General features: G+C 32.8%; 1 protein-coding gene across 2 annotated transcripts in view; it reads left to right on the plus strand.

The window, feature by feature from the left end:
- LOC144849197 (uncharacterized) overlaps nucleotides 1–25849 on the plus strand; it is a 60580-nt gene that overhangs the window by 9348 nt on the left and 25383 nt on the right. For both annotated transcript variants that reach the window (XM_078706241.1, XM_078706240.1), the window contains exons 2-6: nucleotides 8540–8611; nucleotides 9384–9485; nucleotides 23293–23340; nucleotides 23587–23640; nucleotides 24732–24800. In XM_078706241.1, coding sequence (XP_078562367.1) covers nucleotides 8542–8611; nucleotides 9384–9485; nucleotides 23293–23340; nucleotides 23587–23640; nucleotides 24732–24800 — 343 coding nt within the window. In that variant the 5' untranslated portion in view covers nucleotides 8540–8541. The remainder of the gene's footprint in view (nucleotides 1–8539; nucleotides 8612–9383; nucleotides 9486–23292; nucleotides 23341–23586; nucleotides 23641–24731; nucleotides 24801–25849) is intronic.

Below are 25849 nucleotides of genomic sequence, written 5' to 3' on the forward strand. Positions count from 1 at the left end.
TGTAGCTCAGGCTTGCTTATCCATAATAATTCCGAATAAAGCACTGTTTCTATAATTTGACAGTATGATTTATATATAATTTACATATATATGTCGGCGATACTATAGATTTTAATTTGAATATCTTTTATTTCTTCATTTATAATAATCATTTAATGTAAATAATTAAGTGAGTGCAACTCAGTGTCTCACATTCATACGCCGTTCGTAAATCTAAATGTTTAAATATCAGTGCAGATTACCTCTTTGAGAATCGTGTCCACCTTTATTATCCATACATTATTATTCTCACATCTACCATTGTACATCATAGTCCTACTGTAGGCCGGTAGATTGATTTATAACGGCATATTACTGTTTCTATATATTTTATTAATATCCTAAAACCATACGTAATTGTTTGCATAATAAAAGACACGACAGACGTATATTCTCTGTATAATATATTAATTACAGTACATATAAATAGAGGTAAATTATTATATGCCTAATATAACATTATGCCTATTATAACATTATGCCTAATATATTTAAACGTTTTTATAAATGGCCATTTTGAAAAGACACAGTCCTTCTCCGAGACCTGTGAAATACAAAAAAAAAATTAATTTAATGATTGATAATAAATATTTATTAACCAAGTAAAAAATATCCACATAAATAATCTAGTTCCTAAAAAATATCAATTAAATCTATATAAACGAAACATGTATATCCCGCTCTAGCATGCATCCCGCTCAATCCATACAAAATAGCGCGACCGATTTCAAACGCGACTGATTTCAAACGCGACCGATATCATCAAAAGTATAGCTCTAGCGGCGCGCCATACAAAATACCGGAAGTTGATTTTATGCCGACCGATTTCAAACGCGACCGATTTCAAGCGCGACCGATTTCATCTGACACCGTATGCTTTGTCGTATGAATATTTTTATATTTAAATTGTTTTTTTATTTTACAGGTCTCGATGAAATGTGTGCTAATAAAAATGACCATTGATTTGATTGTAAACTTCGTTTAATTAGGCATTTATTTGTTAACATTTATTTAATAGTATTATAGTTTTATAAACGTATGTTTGATGTGTCTTTTTTATTTACGTAAGAGAACATTAATTAATAAAAAAATATTTTAACTGTTGTATAGTATTACAGTTCTCAATTAAGCCCAGGTAAAGTAGGCCTACCAACAACGTATAATTTTTATCACCTAATTATCTTCCCTGATTAGATTCGATCAAGTAATTATTTCTATTGTATTGGTAATTTAAAATTGGTTGAATTAACAACGCCCTGTTTTAAGCAAAAAGCCCACAGGGCTATGGGGTCGAATTACTTGTAGATTTCGTGTTACGTGTTTTTGTTGACCGGGATTAACCTTTTATTATTTATTATTTATTACGCATTTATAGGGCGTCAAAGAGACGACTCAGTCGTATGATCGTTTTCCATATATTGTATTTATTAATAATTCAGTGAAATGATCATATCGGGGATCATAATTATGGGGCATTCCACAGTATTTTTTTGTTACGGACGGGACATTTTTGAGAATATAACTAGACATATCTTAGAAATAAAAAAGAATACAAGATTCAAAGTAGAATAAATGTATACATATATGGCCAATGTTTATTGTGAAAGTCAAAAAAAGAAAAAAGACTGTACAAAAAAAATTTTATTATGAAAATTGTATGCGTCGCGGATGGGACAGCAAATGGACATGACTTTTGAGAAGGTTTACGTATTGTAATATTTCTCCTCATTTAAAAGAGATTTTAAAATTTGTTTTGTATTATTATGTTGCCAGATAGTTGTTTTAGATAACTGAATGTTTATTATAAAAATTGAACTGCAAATTTATTAATAAATATGATTTATATGTCGTTACGGACGGGACATTTCTAACGTCGCGGACAGGACAACTTTGTCCACGTTTAAAAATTGTATAATTTTGCTATTAAAAAAATTTAAAAATAAGTTTTTTACATCAATGTAATCTTTTATTTACAAATCAAAATATAATTCAACCTTTGAAACACTGTTTAAAAGTTTATGTCAAGTGAAAATATTAAAATTCATAAATATGAAATATTTATAAAATTAATTATTCGAAGAGTTATAACAAGAAAAAATATTATAAAATGTTATCAAAATATTTATTTACACTAATATAAAAGTTATGCTTGGCATATTAAACAAGACTTCAAGATATTAACACATTTAAGGCCAATCTTTAAAAATTGGCGTTGGCGCTTGACGTCTGAATTTGTTAGTGGATCCAAGTTGCATCTGAAATTTTCTTCTATCCTTGCTTGGATTTAATAACTGTAGGCCTACTTCTATTAAAATTCAATCTTAATTATTTAGTATCTGATTTATAAAAGGTTCTTGGTTTGCAAATTCACCAAACAATGAAATCGACAAAGCGATGACCGCACCCAATACTCCCATTCATACTGGTCATGTTTTTTTGGATTTCGGTATTGTTCTTTTGTGGATTGTTATTTTCAATACAGACCACAATGTTTTGTGATTAATAAACAGTTAACACCTTTGTACAGTACTTCTCAGCCTACAGTACAAAAACACTTTTTAATTCTTACAATATTGTCATCACATTCATAAAAAAAATGTCCCATCCGTAACATTCAATAAATTTTGATAGTAATGTTTTTTTAATAAAAAAAATACCAAGTTTTAAAAAACTTGTTTAAATCTATTGCAATTTAATATCCTTAGGAGTTGAAAATTTTAAAGCCAATTACTTCAATAAACACAAGTGAGGAAAAAACCCAATCGAAATGTCTCAGAAGTAAACAAAATGAATTTTGAAATGCAAGTATGAAATTAATAAACAATTTTAATAAAATAATTTATTATGAATAATTCGAGCTTACTTTGAAAAAAAAGTAACTGCAGTATATTTATGGGCAAAAATATTAACAAGATGCATGGTTTTATTATGAAATAAAAAGGATTTAAATGATATGTCCCGTCCTTAACAAAAATGTCTGTCCCGTGCCTACGAAAAATATCATCAATATATTTTTGAATATGATATTTTCACCAAAAGTTTCAAAATATTTGTTTATAATGTATTGCATATAGTTTTAAAAGGAGAAAACAAAATATTAAATTGTGGTATCAATACTTTTAACTGAAATGTAAAAAACACCATAAAACTACTATTAAAATGTCGCGGATGGGACAATTATGAATTTTGAAATGTATATATGAAATTTAATAAACAAAATATGTGTTATAAAATGCTTGAATATGTACAATAGGGACATAGAGTAACTATATCTGGCAAAAAAATGTTCAAAATATGCATGGTTTGTGAAATAATTAAGATTTAAATGATACGTCCCGTCCGTAACAAAAATGTCCCGTCCGTAACAATATATTTTTGAAATATGATATTTTCATCAAAATCTAAAATTTTCCAAAAATTTGTTCATAATATAATGAGATATAGTCCTCAGGAGGAGAAAATGAAATATCAAGATTTTTGCATCATTACTTTTAAAATAAATGTAAAAAAACCGCCTAAAACGTTGCGGACGGGACATTTATGAATTTGAAATGGATGTATGAAATTAATAAACAACAAAATTTTAATTAAATACTTGATTATGTATTATTGAGACATAAAGTAACTATATCTGTTGAAAAAACAGTAATAAGATAGTTTATGAAATAAATAGGATTAAAAATGTCCCGTCCGTAACGCCAAATATGACTTTTTCATATTTAATATTCAATAACTTAAAAAATCAATATCAGAAAAATAAAAAAAATGTTATTTAATAAACTTCAACATGTCTACTTTGAGAAATGGCCAAGAGTTACATCAAAATCAGTAAATGAAATTTTTAAACCCACGGACCAAATACTGTGGAATGCCCCTTATACATGTACTGTAAGGCATGCAGGGCTATGGGGTAGAATTACTCGTAGATTTCGTGTTACGTGTTTTTGCTGACCGGGATTAACTTTTTATTATAAAAAAAACACGCATTTATAGGGCGTCAAAGAGACGACTCAGCAATGACATATGATCGTTTTCCATAAATATTTTATTTATTAATAATTCAGTGAAATGATCATATACACGTACTGTAAGGCAATTAAACATTTTGGCAGATTTTCTTCTATAACATTCAGCTACGTGTTTTTGCTGACTGGGGATTCCTCTTTTATATTAAAAAAACGCATTTGTAGTGTGTCAAAAAATAGACAACGCAATGTGGCGTATAATCGTTTTCTATTTATTTTTTTTCTTAAATAATTCAGTAAAATGATCTGTTTGTTTACGGCAATTAAACATTTTTGGTAGATGTTTCCTCAATAACAGCTAGCTACGTGTTTTTGTTGACGAGGGATTCCCTTTAAAAAAAAAAAATATGCATTCTATAATGTGTCAAATAAGACAAATTAATGACCTACGACCGTTTTTCCATGGCAACGGATGTCATATTATTTACTAAAATAATATAAACGTTCTGAAGGCCTACCTACACGTGTCAGAGTATACTTAGGCCTACGTATCTGTCAGCGATAAGATGGTTTTTTTTTTTAGTTTTAGTAGTATGTATTTCGGTTTTTTAGTCATAATAATACAGTAATAATCATTATAAAATGAAAACGTAATAACAGCAAATGTCGTACGTCGTTTGTAATTAAATGTTAAATTATAGATGCTGGGCCATTGACATAAAAACCCTGCTTATTATATTTATTATTAATATTATGAATAAATGTATCTATATATAAATTATGGGTCTAGGACAACTACCACCCGGACAATCACCCTCCTAGGACAACTACCCTCTTAGGACAACTACCCCCTAGGACAATTACCCCCTAGGACAACTACCCCCTAGGACAACTACCCCCTAGGACAACTACCCTCTAGGACAACTACCTCTATGACAACTACCCCCTAGGACAATTACCCCCTAGGAAAACTACCCTCTAGCTACCCACTTGGAAAATTACAATTGGCCCATAGGACAACTACAGCTTTGGACAACTACGATTGATAACCAAATTAACAAGCTGCTTCTTTTGGTGCCAATTGTATTGTAAAATCAAATTGTGTGTGAAGAGGGGACTACGAGGGCGTTGTACCACACTATACATTTAACAATATTTGACGTGAAATTATTAAAATATCCACGTATGTATCTAAGATTTGTAGTCTATTTTGTAATAACTGTAGCGATATTTATTTTTTTTAAACTTCTAGCACAAACTATGAAAAAGGATTTCCTCAATTGGCACAGTTAACTATGTTTTCATATTAGGAAGACTAAGAAATGTATGAACCTGTCAAACCGGGGAGAGAGAGAGAGATTGATTTTCAAATCGTCTAATGTAATCAATTGATTATTAGTGTAGGTTTTTTTTAATCTAAAGTAAAATTAGGAGGTTCTTTGCTGTAGAATACGAATTGGAATAAAATGAACTATTAAGTAGAAATGTTTAAGTGATAAACACATCATGGATATAATTATTCTTTAAGTTCTAAAAGCGTTTATTGTCCTATTTTCTCAGGAGTGGGGAGAAAATGTAAAAAACAAATCAATTAAAGTTCTTCTATGAAGTAGTAACAGCCAAACCAATATTCCATATTACTGGACTTGTAGTAGTAAACATATAATGTCATTAAACAGCATAACATTAGATCTTACGGTAAAACATTTGTTTTGAAAAAGAAAAGAGAGAACAAAATCGGGCAAATTTTATCGATAATAAGGGGCTGCTCCAGTCCCAATATCTTACAACTACCCTCTAGTCCAACTGCTATGCCCCTAGGACAACTACCCCTCTAGAACAACAACACTCTTTGAACAACCACACCTACACCTTAGGGTATAATTACGATCTTGTAAAACTTACTGAACTTCAAAACATAGGGAGAGAGATTGATGTTAAATGAAAGACTATTTGATTGACTGGTGCAGCTAGGTAAACTGTATGTTCCTAGATTTATATACGCATCTTCATGTCACACAAGAATAAAATAAGCCCACCCCTTTATTTTTCAAGATTGGAATACTTTTTAATGATTTGATCGATTCTCGTTTAATGTAAAATAACTGCTGACGATACGCATATTAAAACATTCAAAAGCTTTCATTCAAGATCAATATCTTTCCCTATGTTTTGAAGTTCAGTAAGTTTTACAAGATCGTAATTATAACCTAAGATGTAGATGTCATGATATAGGTGTGGTTGTCCAGAGCGTGTCCTAGGGGCATAGAAGTTGGACTAGAGGGTAGTTGTCCTAGGAGGGTAGTTGTCCTAGAGGGTAGTTGTCCTAGGGGGTAGTTGTCCTAGGGGGTAGTTGTCCTAGAGGGTAATTGTCCTAGTGGGTAATTGTCCGGGTGGTAGTTGTCCTAGTGGGGTCGTTGTCCGGGTGGTAATTGTCCAGGGGGTAGTTGTCCGGATACGATAAATTATGGTTAATTCTGACATAGGCGAGCACAATGGAAAAACTTCGGTACAAATCTCTGCCTTGGATACCTACCTGATCTATCTCAGATGTACCGTGAAATGTAAATTTGATAACATTAGTTTTCACTATTACGATATTGTTCCATATTTTTATCTTAGGAAGATATTATAAAGACTTTTTTAACAAAATTTATGATTTCAACGGTAGATTTTCAACTCAATTTCAATTCTTCGCGGTCAAAGTAATTTCCGGGTTCACGATGAATTCACCTTGGAACAACCTGGTTTCAACTATTTTCTCTCTTTTATACACAAGAAAGCAGTAAAAATAATAGATTTGACCCTAAAGGTAACTGGAAACAGGCACTTTCCATCAATCAATACAGTGTCCCTTTGGAAGATGAAAGAAAAAACGATAGTAGGACTGGAGCTTAAGTTGGCCATTAGTGGCTATAGCCAGTTTTTTGTTTATTTTAGGAACGGACCACGCGTGTGAAGGTACAGTAGTTAAAAAATAAAAATTATAACAGCAAATAATTAAAGATCAAATTAAATTAAATATACGCCATAAAGAATCGCAATAGTATTATAAAATTACATAGGGAGATTTGATTGTTTAAAATCGAGTGAAATCCTGATAGCCGAGTTTTATTGAGTAAGCTGGCAGGAATAACTGTAGGCTATCTGTGTCCCGTTAGGACCGAGATGTCTGCCCATGTTGCAAGCTGTAATGTCTTCTTTCTTGGGTCGAAACGCTAGTTTCAAAAGATGTTTAAATTAAATAATGTATTAATTATTAAGATGGTATTTATTTGAATAAACGCCTCTCCAATAAAACATCACTTTGAATAATAATCCCCCAACCCAACTATCTAATAAACGTCCATCCACATTTATATTAACACAATTATACTATTTGTAGTAGAATTCATCGCACTGTTATCTACAATTTACCAAGCATTTGTTATTCTTTTTTACCACTTTTCATATCTATTAGAGGATTTCATTTGATTAAAAATACCTTACCATATAATTATTAAAACTAAAAAATTTAACATATCCCTCGAATAAGCACCTCCCTCAAATGAACTCCGCCTCCCACCAAACAATAAACACTATACTTTAAAATGTTATTAATTCTAAGACACTGTGAAACAGAGTAGGTTTAGTTTTACAAATGTCAAGCATTTTCAATAATGGTAACCGACAGAAAATGTACAAGGAGAACGTCTTTCTAAAACCTTTTTATCCGAGTCATTATTATTCCGAGAACCATCGTCTACACTTCCTAGAGGGGGAGAGAGCGAAGCGAGCTCACCCTCTAGTTGATTGAAATTGATCGATTCAGCCCACTTTTGGTGGGACGATTTGGCTCACTTTTGGGCCGAAACATGCCACTTTGTGGGCCGAAACGATCACTTTTTTTTTTTGGTATTTATCAAGTTTTTAAAGGTGTTTAACAATCCGTATTTTATTGATATTGACAATGTTGATATAATATATCAAATAAATTACTAAAAAAAACGTAATTTTATATTCAAATTATTACTTCGAAAACTTTGTTTATTTCGTGAATTCGCCAAGCGAACTTGTAACGTGACTAAAAAATGATCATTTTCCACAATGTTTTCAAAATGTTGCATTATTGCATCTTTATCCCTAGTAGTACTACCCCATAGTTTCTCTGAAAATAAAGTTTGGGGAAAAAAGCTTATTTTATGCTTATACAATGGTGCATATCAAAGCCGATTATTTTAAGTGTGCTAAATCATCTCGGGGCCGAATCGACTAAACACCAACAGATACCTACCAAGTGTATTTTACATCACTTTTTTACCTGAAATATCATTTTCCTATCGTCGATGTCATCTTGTTTTAATGATTTAAATTTTTTATCTAGAGTAGTTTTTATTAAGATTGTAACCAGCCTTTATTTGTAAAAATGTGTTCATAAAATTCAGATTTTAGTTCAAAGAATAGATATGAACATTTTTAGGTACATATGCTACTTTGTAAAGTCGACAAATTTTTCAGTCAATAACTGTGTATTCAAATTTGACTTTTTTTTATAGATATGTCTAACAGCACAGAAGCCACTAATAATACCTCTCTCACAGAAGCACTCAAGTTTTGGCCGGTTTATGGTATGCACTGTAAAGCCAATGAGCTGAAGACAATAATGTAGATCTGAGAATAACTATTGACACTGTATACTGCAATCTTAAGCTCTATCTACACCGACGTTCCGCAAACATCATCATTTCAATGTTACAGTATCCAAATAAATTACAATGCAATTTCCGTCCATAGGCCTATTCCTAAAATTGTCTTACCTCAGCCCCACCATGTGACAAAAAAATGTGATGTGCCCATATACATATATACATACATATGGGATCCTCCTCTTCTACGTCGTAGAACTGGAGTCGAAAACCTATTCAGCACCAAATAGCCTACTAAGGTGTTCATTAAGAATTTTCTTCGATTGTGTAATGGCTTTGGCTTGCCTGATTTCCATACTTAAAATACAAGAGATTTTAATCCACGGATCACGATAGTACCGTCTTGTTGGAACAGCAAACAGCATCTTTTTTGTAATTGATGTATTCGGTCCTCTACAGATATGACCAACGTATCGGATATACTGACTGTATATGCAGTCCCTCAAGGAAGATGTTCCAACAATTTCTCATATCCTTTCCATATATTGACATGATGATGTCATATCAATACCATATTTGGGCAAATTACACTTTTTTGTCACATAAAGTTTGATGGTGTAGACAGAGAATTACTCTATATCACATTTGTATAAATACCAGCAATTTTGGCCTAGGCTCTGCTTTAAATTTTCTTTTCAAATGATCTGCATAAATAGTGTTTTTATCCTATATCTTGTCTTTTGTTGTAACATAGTTGCTGTTGTTGGTACTGCAATAGTGGGAGTAATATTGGGAGCAATAACATTTTTCTGCCCACGACGTTGGAAAAGCTTAAAAGAAAAATTGCAATGCTGTGGTAAGCAACAATTCTACATAAGCTACCATTAATGCTGTATTTTAATTTTAAACCTGAATTGTTTGATATTATATGTATAATTTATTGTGTCAATAGGTCTATTAGCATTTTTCTATGCACAATAAAAGTATGCATGGACCATGCATGCATTTTGTTTCATTATTTTCATACAATTTGTATTAGTATTTTTCTAATTACCGTATTCATTTACAGTATGAAATTCATAAGAGTTTCAAAATTTTTTTTTTAAATTACTTAATCTTATGATTCTGAATTACCTTTTAATGTAGTGCTAACTTTATTAGCAAGGGCTACTTGTATACTGTTACTATTTTTAATATGAATGCTCATTTCCAACTGTGGAAAGCAAAGCGATTGGTGTCTTGCAACTTTCAGTACCTATATATTGAGAGTCACATTTGAGGCCATTCTCACGATAATTAAAACCAAAATATCTTGCATTTCTATAAAAACTCTGCAGTATATTGTCATGGCTGGAAATGGTACTCTTGCACATAAAATTCACGATAAATGGCACCTCTAGTTCGCCGGGAATGACACTCTATATCGGGCTACCGTAGCAAACAGCAATCCCACCTATTTTTTCCGCTGGTAAAACACACGCCGCGACTAACAATAAGATAACAATTTTTGTGTTCAATGCGAACGTCAGAGGGAAGTCCCCGACGAGGGTACTTCCGGTAAGGTACCATAATAAATTCTAGCTATTTTAATGAATTAAATTTAATTAATTATTATTTTTTTCAAAGTTTTTTTTTTTTCTCTTTTCACCTTTATTCTTTCATATCATAATTAAATACATTACAGTAATATCTGTCTTCATATGTTCTTTCTTTAATTATATTGTTTTCCTCTTTTTTTTCCCCTGTTAATTTCTTATATTTTTCTTTGTATTATTCTGCTCAAAAACAAAAAGTTATCAGTAATTCTTTTCAAATATTGTTTCCAATATTTCCTCCTGTTTTCATGGTTTTCTTATATTTGTTCACATTGTCCACAGTGTTCACACATACACACACACATATATATATATACACCGTATTGTTTCATACACTGTTATACCCATTTATATACATCTCATAGATATTATATACAAAGATATAAAACGTTTTAAAAAAAAATACATCATACAAGATATATTTTATATTCATAAAAATTAATTAGGTAACTCTTTTACATTATATGAGTGTTAGTTCAAATCTTTAACAATAGACTTAAATAGAATCCAAGAGTTTTTACACACTGGTTTGTTTAATTCAGTTAAAATCTTAATGTTATATATTGAGAAGACAGCAAGTCATTTTGGTATACACAATCAGAACCTAAAAGAAGTTCTCTAACAGAGCTTCTGCCATTTTCAATATTTTTTAAAATGTTATCTATATTTTTCCATAAAGTGTTATTTCGTATGCATTAAAAAATATTACTCCACATAAGTCACATTCATTATTCATTTTCACATTCCACTTTTGAAGCCGTTGATTAGTAGGAACAATTTTGCTCTATAGTTTACTATGTCGGTCGGTCGGTCTGTCTGTCTGTCGGTCCGGTATCACTATGCGTTTTAGCGCTTTCTGACCTTATCTTGATATCATTTTAATCTAGCTAAGTAAATTTTTCACAGTATATTCCTTATGGCCAGGAATCGATGTGGTTATGTTTTCACGGTGCGCAATTTTTACGCGGTCTACGCACGATTTAACGAAATCACATGTGTAATCATATCTTCACAACCATGAATCACAATTAAATAAAATTTGGTACTCATAAATTTCAGGGCATAAATCATCATATGGCAATACAATTACGTGCGTAGTGCATGTAACGCATGCGTACGCGCGCTTAAAATTGTCAAAATTTATTTTCGATGAAATAAGAGTACGTTTCAGGCAATTTTAAGCGTTTACAAAATTGCCATGAGTGCGCAGATGTTTGCGCGCGCACTGCGCGTTAAATGTTATTGTGCACTCTTTTTGCCCGATTTCTGTTTTCTTGACTTACTTTTCAACTCGAAATTACGTTATACAAGCACGTCAAAAGTGACAGGCTACGCACGTGTAAATTAAAAAAATATAAATGTTTTTAAACATTTCAACATTTTTAAACATGTTCAGTAATTTCGGTCAGTTGGTAGGTTGGTCGGTCGGTCGGTAAACACTAATGAGCACGCGACTGCAGCCATCTATATGGCCTTGTTTATCTAAACATCACTCTCAATTTATATTTTGAGTGTTAAATGCCATATTCCATTTGCCAGAGACATGCGGAGGAATAAATTTTAAATATAAAGTACGAATATTTAAAAGTTTGGTTTCTGCATGTGATTTTTAATTATATTAATCCAATCTTTTGGAATGGCATCAACTAAGGAAGCATATTCCATGAGTCAGTTTATGTTATTACACAGTGTTTCAAGGATTTCATTAGATATTTTCAAATGGTTAAAATTAATTATATCAAATATTTTTTTAAATCTTGAATCGAAACAATTTTTATAAAACAAAAGCCTTTTTTTGTACACAATATATTTGTTTCCCCACAAACTTTGATTAACAACTTCTTCATAAGTATTAATTTCATGGCAACAGTTTTCGTTGAATTCAGTACAACATTGTATCACCTTTAAATAAAAAGGAGGAATGTTTTTCAAAGTAATGCAATTTGCCAGGTTAATATTTGACATACTAAAGATCAATCTTTCATTTCCAAATTTATTTATATAATATGTTGGTAATAGCTTCCATCTCACATGCTTTCTACATATTAATTTTCTCGCCCATGCAATGTAATGCAAAATCCTTTTAATTTTTTCCCCTTTTCCATTCCATAGGAAATCGTATGTCAGTTTATTCACCTGTAAAATAACATAATTTGGTACATCAATTATAGAAGCGTTGTAAATTAGTTTAGATAGACCAAGACTCTTTAAAATTGTTACTTTTCCAAAATATGTAAGGTTTCTACCTTTTCACGTGTTGAGTAGTCTTTCTAAACTTAACAATTTATTAGCCCAGTTTAGTTCTTGACATTCATCTTTTTGTAACCTACATATATTCCTAACATTTTAATTGGTTTTTTAACCCAATTTAAGTTACATGGTTTTTCCGTTTTATTTATATTTCTACCAATCCACATGGCATTTGTTTTTCTTTTGTTAAGGCTCATACCTGATACTTTACAAAAGTTGGTAACAATATCTAAACCTACCTCAATACTATCCTCATTCCCAGTAAAGATAACTGTATCATCTGCTAATTGGGCGATACGTATTTCTTCATTTTGTACCGGACCAGGTACAGATATGCCTAAAAAATTCACATCATTTCTTATATTACAGGCCATGATTTCTACAGTTAAAATAAACAACGACGATAAAGGACAACCCTGTCTGTATTCATTTGAAAACTTCGGAAACCCATCCATTATTACAATTACATTTCAGTATCATTATAAATTGTTGATACCCATTTATGAAAAGAATCTCCAAAATTAAACTTCTTTAATACATTGAACATGAATTTCCTATTAACAGAATCAAAAGCTTTACTAAAGTCAAGTGATACCATCAATATCTTCATCTTTGGTATAAAATAGAATGTCATTAATTAATCTGATATTTTCACCTGCAAAACGCCCTTTAATATATCCTTTTTGATCATTGTCAATTATATTATATTCCATCACATTCCGGAGCCTTGTTTAGTTTCATTTTTTTAATAGCTTGTTCGCATTCAGCTATTGTTATTGGGCCTTCACAGACCTTGTATCTTCTGATGAAATATACACATTTGAATTATTTAAGTATTTGTTTATGTCCGCTGAGGGAATATCCTTATTACTATATAATTAGTATTAAAATAAAATTTACTTCTTCACGGAAGATTTCCTGAGGTTTTGTTAATATTGTCCCATTTGCATTTTTAATACTTTTTATATGTTTTTTTGTACCATTATTTTTCTTTAACCCAAGGAAATACTTAGTACTCAGTTCACCTTCTTCCATCCATTGTACTCGTGAACGTATGTATGCACCCTTTGCTTCCTTTTCATAAATTTTTTTTAGAAGTTTTGTTTTTTCTTCAATTTCAGTCAGAATACATTCATTTTCACGAGTGCAAGTCTTGTCAATTACTTAATTTAGAAGTTTTAATTGTTTCTGAAGTTTTTCCTTTTTTTTTAGTTTTTTGTTTATTTATTTTTTTACTGTAAAAAATCGAAAAGTCTTTAACCTTGACTTTTATAAGTTCACAAATTAAGTCAGGGCTAAGGTTACTTTTGTTGCATTTGGTATTACGTATAATTTCCCTAATATGGTCTTGATAATCCATATTTTTCAGCAAATCATTATTCCAATAGCTAGGTCCCCTTTTAGATTGATGTAACCCAATTTTAATTAATATTGCTTGATGATCTGTTAGTATTGCTGGCCTAATATCACATGATATTATTTCATTGTAATCAACAATATTTTTAGAGGTAAACCAGTAATCTAGTCTTAATATAAATTTGGTTATGTTTTCTACGCCAAGTAAATTGTGTTTTGTTGGGATTTGTAATTCTCCATGCATCTTTTAACATCAATTTGTTCATAAAATGCTTAACTGTAATGTAAACACAGATGTGTCTTTTCTATCAGCACTATTTTTTTGGTCACAACTTCTATCAAGAATGCAATTAATATCACCCCCCCCCCCCCCCCCCCCCCCAAATAATTCTATCTCTGTCAATATCAGTAAAATTTGAAATGGAACTATTTGATATCTCCCATTTTTATCTACACTTTGTTTTATCATTTTATAATTGAAACCTTTTCTAAATAAAATCGACACGCCTGCACTAGTCGAGTTATTAGTGCTATTTACACAAACACCTTTCCAAATCGATTTGAATTTTTAAAATAAATCTTGTATTAGATGTGTTTCCTGTAACAGTACCACATCTGTTTTTTTTATCTTTTCACCATTTTAAAATTTGTAATTGCTTGGTATTATCACGCAAACCTTGTATATTTAACGAGATACAGTGAAAATTTGAATTAAACATTAATCGATTCATTTAAAGAACCATTGGTAATTATACGTACACACATAATACCCGTTTTAAAGGGAAATAACTAAAGTAGCATGCACATAACTATTACAGTATAACACTCTCATTTTTCTAAAGTTACGTGTTCTTTACTTTTACTGGATTTTCTTCTTCTCTTTGTTTCTTCTTCTCTTTGAGCCTGGCAAGGTAGGAGAGATGTTTTCCTCGTCATCCTTTTGTTCGTTGGTGTTAATCTCTTTTCCCTTTCTTATCTCTGGTTGAGGCTTTTGAAGTTCTGTAATCTTGCCTTGCTTCTCTTGATTTTCATGCCGTTCACTTTCTTCCTTGTCTTCCTCTTCACTGCCTGTACTTTCCTCTGAGCTTGAAACTTCATCATTAATAATTTCTTTGTTTTCATGTGTGTTAGCATCTTTCGTATTGTTCTTAACGATGACACGTTCCCACATATCTTGAATTAGTTGTTCCCCAGAGTCATTAAGTAATAACTTTTTCGCACTGCACTCATTTTTTTCTATGACCTTCTAACCCACATGCCATGCATACGATATTATTAAGAAATGATATCAGGAGGAAACTGGGTCTGGGAAAGAACCAGCTCCAAGAACTTTGTAACCTTTCAAGATTGGTGGAACGGACCAAGAGTTAATCAAGGACAAGGATGAACATGGACTGATAAAGTTCATTTGGAGATATATCGACGGAAATGAGTTAGAGAAGGCAGAAGATCAAGGACTCTCTATATTGGAAGGCCTTAATAAAGCAATTGGAAATATGATATTGAAGCAACAACCGGCATCAACCCAATCGACAGAACCAGTAGTACAGTACCAGTACAAAGTGAAATGCAAAAAGCACTTTTGGAACTAGAAGGAAAGTTTAAAGAACAAAGGGATGCTTAGGTTGCCCAGTTGCAAACAGATTCAACAGTAACATCACCATTGACACCATCATCAACTACACCGATGATTCGATTTAAGAAAAAGGACTTTAAAATACTTGGCAAGATCAGAGAACCTAGACAAAAGGATAAAATCACGTACAGTAGCCTAGTCCGACAAATTGAAAGAAAGGCCATCAAGACACAGATTTATTAGAAGTGGTAATCCGTTCCATAGGTCCAGGAATGCGACTACGTAGCTATCTCGAAAAGCAAGGACATACTAACTATACCTATCTTAAAGGAGATACTACAAGCCACTTTCGGGAAGGTGATGCTACTGAATTGTATAAAGAACTGTCATCAGCATCTCAAGGTGTAACAGAGTCAACACATGACTACTTGGTACAAATGCTTGATCTAAGGCAGAAGATACTACATGCTCTTGTCCAAAACATGTTTCTGCATTCACTCTACACTGGACTTAGTAGTGACAACATATGTGCCGATCTTAAACCACTGTTATGAGACCCATTATCAACAGACGAAGCTTAATTAAAATTAACAGTGGCCTATGAGACTGAACGCTTAGCAAAACAGAAGAAATTGACACCTGCAGTCAATTCTATGGAAGCTAAAGCTACTGACTTTGCAAAGCAGTTGGAACTAATCCAAGCCGAATTATTTTTATTTTATTTATATATTTATTCGGTATAAAAAAAAATCACAACAATCCCAGCGGGCAAACCTGTGATTTACAAATAATTATAAAACAAAGAAGAACACAATAAAAAAGCAAGTAAACAATCTGAATTACATATGAACAGGAACATATAAAAAAACGAAATAACGAGATTATAAAAATATACTAAGTTATTATTATTATTTTTCATATTAAAGTTTCACAATTATTTATTTATATTATATAAAATTCAAATAAGCCTATACTTTACAGTACAGGAAAAACTACATAATAAACAATAGAAAAATATTACAAATATAAAAATATTTAAAAGTTTATACAAACATATACTATTTATTATCAAAATTTAAATTTAAAAATATTATATGCAATTTATAGTAAAATTATTATAGTTATAATTATTTTTTGATTTATATACAAATTTGACAAGATTAAAGAAGTGGTTAAAATATTTCAATTGTCGATTATTTAGCTGGTATACATTAAAAATTATATTTATGTTTAGTTTATTGTTATTTTATGGCATTCAGTTTGGTAACCAAGAATGGAATTTTTTTTTCTTTTTTGGTAGCTAGATGTTTTGCATTTGGGAATCCTTAAGTTTTCAGCGTTACGTAGTTTCATTTTTTCCCCAGTATTATTGAATTCTGGTAAGAAGTGCCGATGTCTTTCAGATGTCAAAAGCTTTTTTCCGAATTTGATCGCAAGTGAGTCTCTCCTGTCTTCAAGCTTAGGGATGCCAAGGGTAGCTTATTACATGCTGCAGTATACGATTCATAACCTCCATTTATGATGCGCACTGATCTTTTCTGTATATATTCTAGCTGCTTGGCCTGATGTTGTGATATGGAGGAGTGCCAGACTGGGCAGCAGTACTCGACAACAGGTCTCACATAGGTTTGATACGTGTAGATTAAATCCTTTTTCGGAGCACCAAATTTGCGCAGTATATAAAGCATGTATAATCTTTTGGCAGCACGCTCAACAATGTCACTAATATGGATATCCCATTGCAGGTTACTTTGCAGTGTTAAACCCAATAATTTTACATTGCTAGTTTCCTTAATGGCAGCATTGTGTATTATTAATTCCGGTAAGTCTGGTTTGTTTCGGGTAAACCCAACACGTAACGTATTGCACTTGGTGGGTTTAGGTGTCATATCATTTGACATACACCAGGTAGCAAGATTTTGAAGGACACTCTGTAGACTGGCTTGAAAAGGATTTACTACCGATGTGATGCTCGCGATTGTAAGGTCGTCTACGTATTTCCATCTATTTTCGGTATCTTCTGCCGCATCATTAAACATTACCGAAAACAGCAAAGGTCCGAGTATGGTACCTTGTGGGACCCCGCATGTTATGGTTTTAGATGTAGACAAAAGTCCCATTGATCTCACTTTCTGGCACCTTTCCTGTAGGAAACTGCATACAAAGGAGATAAGTGAGGGCCGATCAACTTCTTCACCACAATAGTGTGGTTTATATGGTCAAAAGCTTTGGTAAAGTCCACCGTACATACTGTCGCCATTTTACCTGGTTTGTCTAAACCCTTATGAAGGAAGTCAATCAACTGTATAAGATAATGGTTAGTGGAGGCTCCTTTAACATTACCAAACTGTTGGCTGTCAAGTTGATTTGAAAAATCTGATGTAATCCAGCGAGACACAAACCTTTCCAACATACGTGCAAATAGCTGTGTCAAAGATATCGGTCGCATTTCATCTGGTGAACTAGCACTTTTAGATTTTGGGACTGCTGTGATAATGGCTTCTTTCCATATTTTTGGAAAAACGCTCTTTTCCAGGCAGCAATTAAATATATTAGTAAGCGGTAAAGTCAATACAAGAACAAACTCTTTAATGATTCTTGCTGGTATGTCAATATCATGAGTAGCCTTGGTGACAGATAGTTTACATATCATCGTTGAGATACTTCCTCCGTTGCCTTGAGGAGTATACATACATGATCGCTCATTCCTCCACGTGTTGGAAAATTAACAACTTGTGACAAATTAACATGGTCTACTATCATTGACGTATTCAAGTCATTCCAGTCTCCAGTAATCATTAAATGAGCACAAGGCTCCTCCGTACGAATAACGTCAATGGTTGAAATGATGTGGTCAATCAGAATATGGCAAATGTATATATTCCGACTATTACCTATAAGATTTGGTGACCTGTATTTCCTCCAAAGGCATTCAATGTTTTCCGGAACAAAAACTTCTAACTCTGTGGTCTTTAGATTGTCACAAACGAACACTGATTTTGATTTAAACAGGGTCAAACATTCGTCTATTTTATTGTTCTTGATTTCGTTTCACATACTTTAAGACGCGAGGCCTATCAATGAAGGCCAGGGATGATACAGGTGTCACCTTTTCTGGGCCGGGCCTAGAAGAAATAATTCTCCGAATAGGGCGTCTGAGTCGTACACCAGCTCTCCTACCTCTTGCTTTTTTCGCTCTAATATTAATTGCTGAATTAGTCTTACTGGTATGACAATGCTGCCTAACATCAAACACAGTTACCTGCTTTTTTAGACTTGGGCCTAGGCTTAGGCCTAGGCTTCCAATCTTAGCTTGTTCAATAGTACAAGACTTGGCTTCAAGTAGGCTACCACCACCACATACCATTGGGCAGGTCATCTTTGTCTCATCAGGCCTAGCAACGTAAACTTGCAACTTACACAATTCCTTAAGTTTAATCAAAAGTACAGCTAAGGACAATGTTCTAGGCAAACAAAACACTCCTTTCAAAACTTAAAAAAAACAACCATAAAATAAACAAGTAGACAGGAGAAGGCAGCAGCTAGAAAGCGCCCTCAATATAAATGAGTTGCTCTTCGAACCACAAACCAACAATCACAATCCTGCTCAAACATTAAATCACAATCCCACTCAAACCAAAAAGCACGACCGAAGGAATGGGGATGTCCTGCTTGTAGGGATTCCGGTAAAGGACGTGATTGCGATCATTGCTTTAAAGATCATTTCCGACGAGGATGTAGACAGCGGTCGGGAAACGGAAAAGGAGCACCACAAGTGGACATGTAGTTGCCCACCCTATCCACCAGTCCCAGCCAATTATAACCAGTGTATCTTCAGTGCAGGAAAAAATCAATAGACTAGTTGGACCTAAATGTTTAAACAACCAACTACACCAAACTTTGTTAGATTCAGGTGCTCAAGTGTCAGTAGTACAATCAGAATGGGTTAGAAAGACAATGCCATGAGTAACAGTCAACCAGTATCTAACCTGCTTATAGATACAGTCCTACGAGTTTAAATAGCTAACAACAGCGCATGATGGATATATAGAAGTTAGTTTCAAACTATTGAATTGAAGTCAAAATCTCTCGTAGTACCCATGCTGGTCACCAGTGACAATTTAAGTCATCCAATAATTCGTTCGAACGTCATAAATTCAAGAGCTGTTATGAAACTCTGACCAAATATCCATTATTTCAGCTCAGCTCAGCTCAGATTCCTTTCCATCCACCAAGAAGAAAAATGTTTCCGCTTTTATTGAACTGTTGAAAACAGAAGATACCACAAGGTATACCGTACCAGTAATGACAGGCAGAAAACGAGTAGATTAGTAGACTACTAATATATGTTGTGATATTCATCCAGGTACCACGGAAGATTTCAGTTGCAGTCTTTGCTTTGAAACAGATATACAGTCAACACTTCTATGTGAACTGGAAATAGGAAATGCAATTATACAGATTCCAAAAGGAAATTCATGTCATGTAAATATTGTAGTTTCTAACCGAACAAACAAAGATATTATTATTGAAAGACGAACACAGTTAGGCACGTTATACTTCAACGAAATCAAATCTATCATTACCAAAGGAACTCAATCACCTGATACATCAAAGAAACCTGACCTTGACAATACCCATAAAGTGAATGTGATACAAGTAGATCCAGATACTGATTGGGAGCCACCAATCGATTTGTCCCATCTATCAGACCAGCAGAAGACAATTGTCAAACGCATGCTCAAAGAAGAAGCGAATGCATTTTCAAAAAATGACCAAGATATGGGACAAATTGATGAACTCGAAATGGATATAAAACTAAACGACACCACACCAGTCCAGCAATCAGTCGATTCCAAGTCCACTCTATGAGGAATTTAAGGATTACAATACTGATCTACTCAATCGTGGATGAATCAAAAAATCCACCTCCATATTCATCACCGATAGTCTGCGTACGGAAAAAAGATGGATCTCTCAGACTATGTATAGACTATCGGCAATTATACCTAAAGACCATTACAGATTGACAACCAATTCCAAGAATTCAAGACATAATGGATGGTTTGAAAGGAAGCTGTTGGTTCTCTACACTAGACCAAGGGAAAGCATACCACCAAGGGTTCATGAGTGAAGAGAGCCGAAGCCTCATAGCCTTTGTGACACCTTTGGGGCTGCATGAATGGATTCGCATTCCATTTGGCCTAAAAAAACGCCCCAGCTGTGTATCAACTGTATATGGAATTTTGCCTCGTCGACCTAAATAATGAGATATGTACTGTGTACTTAGATGATGTCTTAATATATAGTTCAACTTATGAAGAACATGTCGACATGGTTAGAAGAGTGCTAGCACGTATGCAACAACATGGCATGAAATGTATGCCCTTCGAAGCGAATGCATTTTCAAAAAATGACCAAGATATGGGACAAACAAGATCCATCCATTAATAGAGTCTTAGAGTATAAGGCCAATAGGCGCTGGCCAACCTCGAAGAGAAAGAAAGATCAAGATCAAAACAACGTCAATCATGCATGAGTGGAACAAGCTGCAAGTTGGACAAGATGGTATTCTCCAACGCTGCACAACAACAGGTTCTCAGATCGTCCTTCCAGAAAAATACAAACAATTAGTATACACAGAATTGCATAGTAACATGGGACATCTTGGTCCAGAACGAGTTGTACATATGGCACGAGGGAGGTTTTATTTGCCACATATGGAGGCAGAAATAGAACATTACATCACCAAAGTCTGCTGATGTCTGATTCAGAAGAAACCAGTTCGTATAACCAAACCCTTTGAACTTGTTTCTATCGATTATGTACACTTGGAAAAGAGCAAAGACGGATGTGAGTATATTTTGGTGATTATGGACCACTCTACTCGATTTGCGCAAGCATATCAGACAAGAAAAAAGAGAGGTAAAACTGCAGCCAACTTAGTCTTCGTCTCGTACGACGCTGTCTGAGTTGGCCTTTACAGTACCTGTATATTGAGACTCGCACATTTGAGGCCACTCTCACGATAATTAAAGCCAAAATATCTTGCAATTCTCTAAAAACTCACATTTTGTCGTCATGCATCAAAATTAGTATAACACCCATATTATATAATCATCATTTTTCTTTAACCATGGACCTATTATAGGTCCATGGGTACACCATCTAATAAGGCAACAAATGCAAAAGACAACCTCTGATTTCATTTAATTTGACGTTGGTCAGCTTAATTTTAAATAGATACTTTCTACATTGAAATTTGTAACTAACCTAAAACTTAAAACTTATATGAACCTCGACAATTATTATGCCATCCTATGACATGAAATAAATATGTTGACAGTGCTGAATTGTACCTATTTTTTACCATACATCACATTTTACAGAATTTACAGAATACACTGTATAAGTTATATACAGTGTAGCATAGACGAAATTACAAGACCCATCTTTTAAATCCAATTATTAACACGATGACGTCATCAAATTGACATATAAAAATAACAATTTTAGAAGATAATTATCTAATTAATTACATTAATACAAATTTGAATAATTTTGGGCACGTAAAAGTGAGATGCGCTCTCGTTTAAACGCAATGAACTTTTACGCAAGAGATGAAAATATGACTTTTTGAATTCAACTGGCCATATGATGACGTCATGACATCAGATAGACAAAATTTGTATATGAATTCATATCTACAATTCAACAACTTCTATAATAAGTTTTAATCATGCGCGTCACTTTTTATTCTGACGAGCTATAACAGAATAAAATTTACTGTAAAAATGAAAATAAGTGACCCATGTTATTTACATTTTTAGACATGATGACGTCATAAAAATTAAAATATTTTTAACTCATGCGAAAGATTGATTGACGTAGACAATATTAAAATCTCGGGGGAAATGGAATACGTAATAAGCGAGATGCGCTCTATTTAATGTGATGAGCAATAACGAAAGAGTAAAAAGTCCTATATTTTACATTCGTGTGGCCATACGATGACGTCATAACATCCGAAGGGTAAAGATTCTGCATGAATTCATATCTACAACAAATCTGCTTACATATTAAATTAAAAAAATTAGGGGTCATGGATGATCCTGAGGAGCTATAATAGATTTAAAATAGGCATAATTTTGACAATATTTTGTCACTTTTGTAACTAAAACGCGCGCAAATGGTCTAAATCAACGTGTTCGTATGACGTCATTTTAATTTGAAATGATGTCAATCTTTTTCAAAATGACTAGGAAAGACTGTAAAATTATAATTCAAGAGAAAAACACATGATTTTCATGCTCCGTGCGCACCTTACATGTAATTTTTTTCGCGCGCGTGGGAATTTTTGACATGCTCAAAATGAAATTTTAAATGCGCGTGCGCACGTAACTTTTTGTGAAACATGCCATTTTTAATCCATAGAAAGTTTGCCCTTGATATGACTTAAATTTTCACTAAGGTTCATGAAAGAATATTTGTTGGTTATATAGTTATGATCAGTTATAGGAATTCATAAAATCGCACGTAACTTACGCAACGCGGCTCTGACATCCTCCAAAAGCTTGGCTGCACATCTACACTTCAATGTCAATCTTTTTACCAAGTTATACAAAGTTATGTTCACAAGTAATAGAGATATGCTGTACACAAAAATCCGGGAAAGAAAGAAGAATAACAAAGAAGATGAAAAAAGATATTTACAATCACAAGGGTTATCCTGCAACTAAGTTGCGGATAACCAACAAAGAAGATGAAAAAAAAAGATATTTATAATCACAAAACAAAAAAACAAGGGGTTATCCGCCAAGTGCGGATAACCAATAAAACATTTTTCAGACTTGACTACAGTAATACATTTTTGCCATTGTTTTCAGACAAAGAGTCTAATAAAGACACAGGTAATGGCTGTGTTACAGATGAAAGTAAGTAACCTTTCATGGTCAATTTTTTTTTTAACTTTAAAAAAACAAAATAAATCAATCTTGAAATTAGTATGTGCAGTAGCTGGGAAGTGGTATTTTTTCTCAGCTCTGGCCAAGGACACATGAACCATAATGTACAGTTTATTTTTGTAATTGTTTTGTTTATGCATATTGTATGCAAGTAATTATACATATAAATATTTTTTTTTAATATTGTCATTAATAAATGTTTTCCTGATAATTTAGATGTGAATAGACGTGCATTTCTGAATAATGAAGATGTTGCAAATACAAGTGGAGGTAAAGAAATGTTATTCTATGTAAATGCCTGTTACTTCATATGTTATACTACATATATATATATATATGGTTAGGGCAACTGCATATCAAGCAGACGGTCCAAATTCGAGTCTCGGTTGGGGCGACTTTTTCTCATTCTCACAGATTTCCTCATCTTTATCATTTCAAATTAATTAATTAAATTTCAGTATATCACCGGGCGGTTTGGAATTAATGTTCTTTGCCTGCTGTGTTTATATATATATATATACATATATATACTACATATGTTACTTCATTGTACTAGTAGTAGGTTATTTATGCACAACATCCAAATTTATTAAGACCACAAAGATGTGTCCAGCCTAACACAGTATTCAGGACAGGTCTAGAAATCAGCCCATCTAATTAGTGAACCATTATGAACATTCATTAGTTGGAGCAGACATGCCAAATGTAAAGTTGTTCACCTCCTATTTTTAATGACGTCAGATCAGCGATTTTATGAATTTCAATGATTGTTAATAGATTAAAAACTAAAAGTAATTTTTAATTGACACTTGGTAAAAGTTGAATTCATATCAAGGGTCAACTTTCTGTGGAGTAAAAATGATGAAAAGTTTAAAAGTTAGAAATGTGCAAAATAAATTCCGAATCAACTTTCTACACAATTCATGTCAGTTCGTGAATGCCAAAATGTTCATGCTTTTTTTACGTGCATGGTGTGCACAGAGTGTAAAAAAACTTTTTTTTTACTTCAATTATATTTTATATAAGTATTGTTTTTTATTACAATCCCATGTGCTCTGTTGAAAACTATTGTTTTATTTATTGCGATCGTTATTAGGGGCCTGTCTTGCCATGAGTTAAAATGGACCTGAATTTTTCTTTCATTTAAAAAAAAAAATTAATATTCTTATTTACTATAAATTTTGTTTTTATTTACCCAAGGTCCAGGGTTTCAATACTGGTGTCAGGATTGTAACTTGACTCTTTCTACAGCACTCCCTATAAATAAAAAGCATGATACATTTTAGTTTATCCATCCTATAATTCTCGCTGTTGGGTAAAATTTTTACAAAGTAATCAAGCAATTTGTATTGTCTCAACAGGCACTGATGAAATCCCGACTAATAATGAAGGTAGAATGGAAACGGTCGCATTGTTATCATCAGATGCCAGTAAGAAAGGTCTTTTTTACTGAAGTTGATTCTATTATAATTGTTTTTAAATTCTTTCATCCAATGCAATCTAATGTTTTAAGGTCACAGTCCACAAAAACAAAATGTATAACACATTTGTCATCATAAACTTGTCAAACTGCCATATTAAAAATTAGTGGATATTTTGTAAGTGGCTTCAAATAAATCTTAATTAATAACTCTCCCTAAATTTTACCTCGGTATTAAACATTTGTCAGTGCATTGCATACATTAATAATTCAAATATCCATATTTTTCACATTATTGATCTTTTATATATAGTCAGGTGGTAGGAGGGGGAATATCACCACCCGAAAGGGGACAAATTGCCATCCAACGCTTCTAGACCAGAATTTTCCGTAGATTACGAATATGGAAGGTAATCGATCAGGATAGAAAGCGTTTTCGAGATATAAGGGGTCAAAGTTCAAAATTGACCAATTACAACAATGTATTATGTATATGTATTATAACAAATTTATTGAAGCACAATTTGGTCTTTTATTACATTTTTATGATTCAATCACCTTATGAAAAAAATCCCTTTGCGATTAAGGGTCAAATGTCAATATTGACCAATCATAGAACGTACCTATAGTCCGGCAGCCAAGGGGTTTAACCTTGCAATGTTTTCTAGGCCTATAGTTTTTTTTTTAAGGATTTTGATTCTCAGAATGAAGATTTTTTTTACTGGATGGCTGTCAGCATTGAGCAATTTGCATAATTAGCATAAACAAAATGGCCACTATTTTTTTATAAAACATGCTATATCTCTGGAAATTCTTGACGTAGCGAGATCATTTTGGTGTCAAATTGTTCACAATATATATGTTTCAGAACTTTCTTTGTAAAATTGACCGGAAACCCCATTTTTAGCAATTTTGACCTTTGACCTCTTTTTTGCTATATCTAAGTAACGGCAGGTCAGAGAGAATTTAAAATAGGAGCAAATTGTTCCCAAGATATACATTTATATTCAGTGTAACAGATGATATTGCTTGAAAATGACCGGGAGTGTGGTTATTAAC

This window comes from Antedon bifida, chromosome 7 (genome assembly GCF_963402885.1).
Source record: "Antedon bifida chromosome 7, ecAntBifi1.1, whole genome shotgun sequence".
Lineage (NCBI taxonomy): Eukaryota > Metazoa > Echinodermata > Crinoidea > Comatulida > Antedonidae > Antedon > Antedon bifida.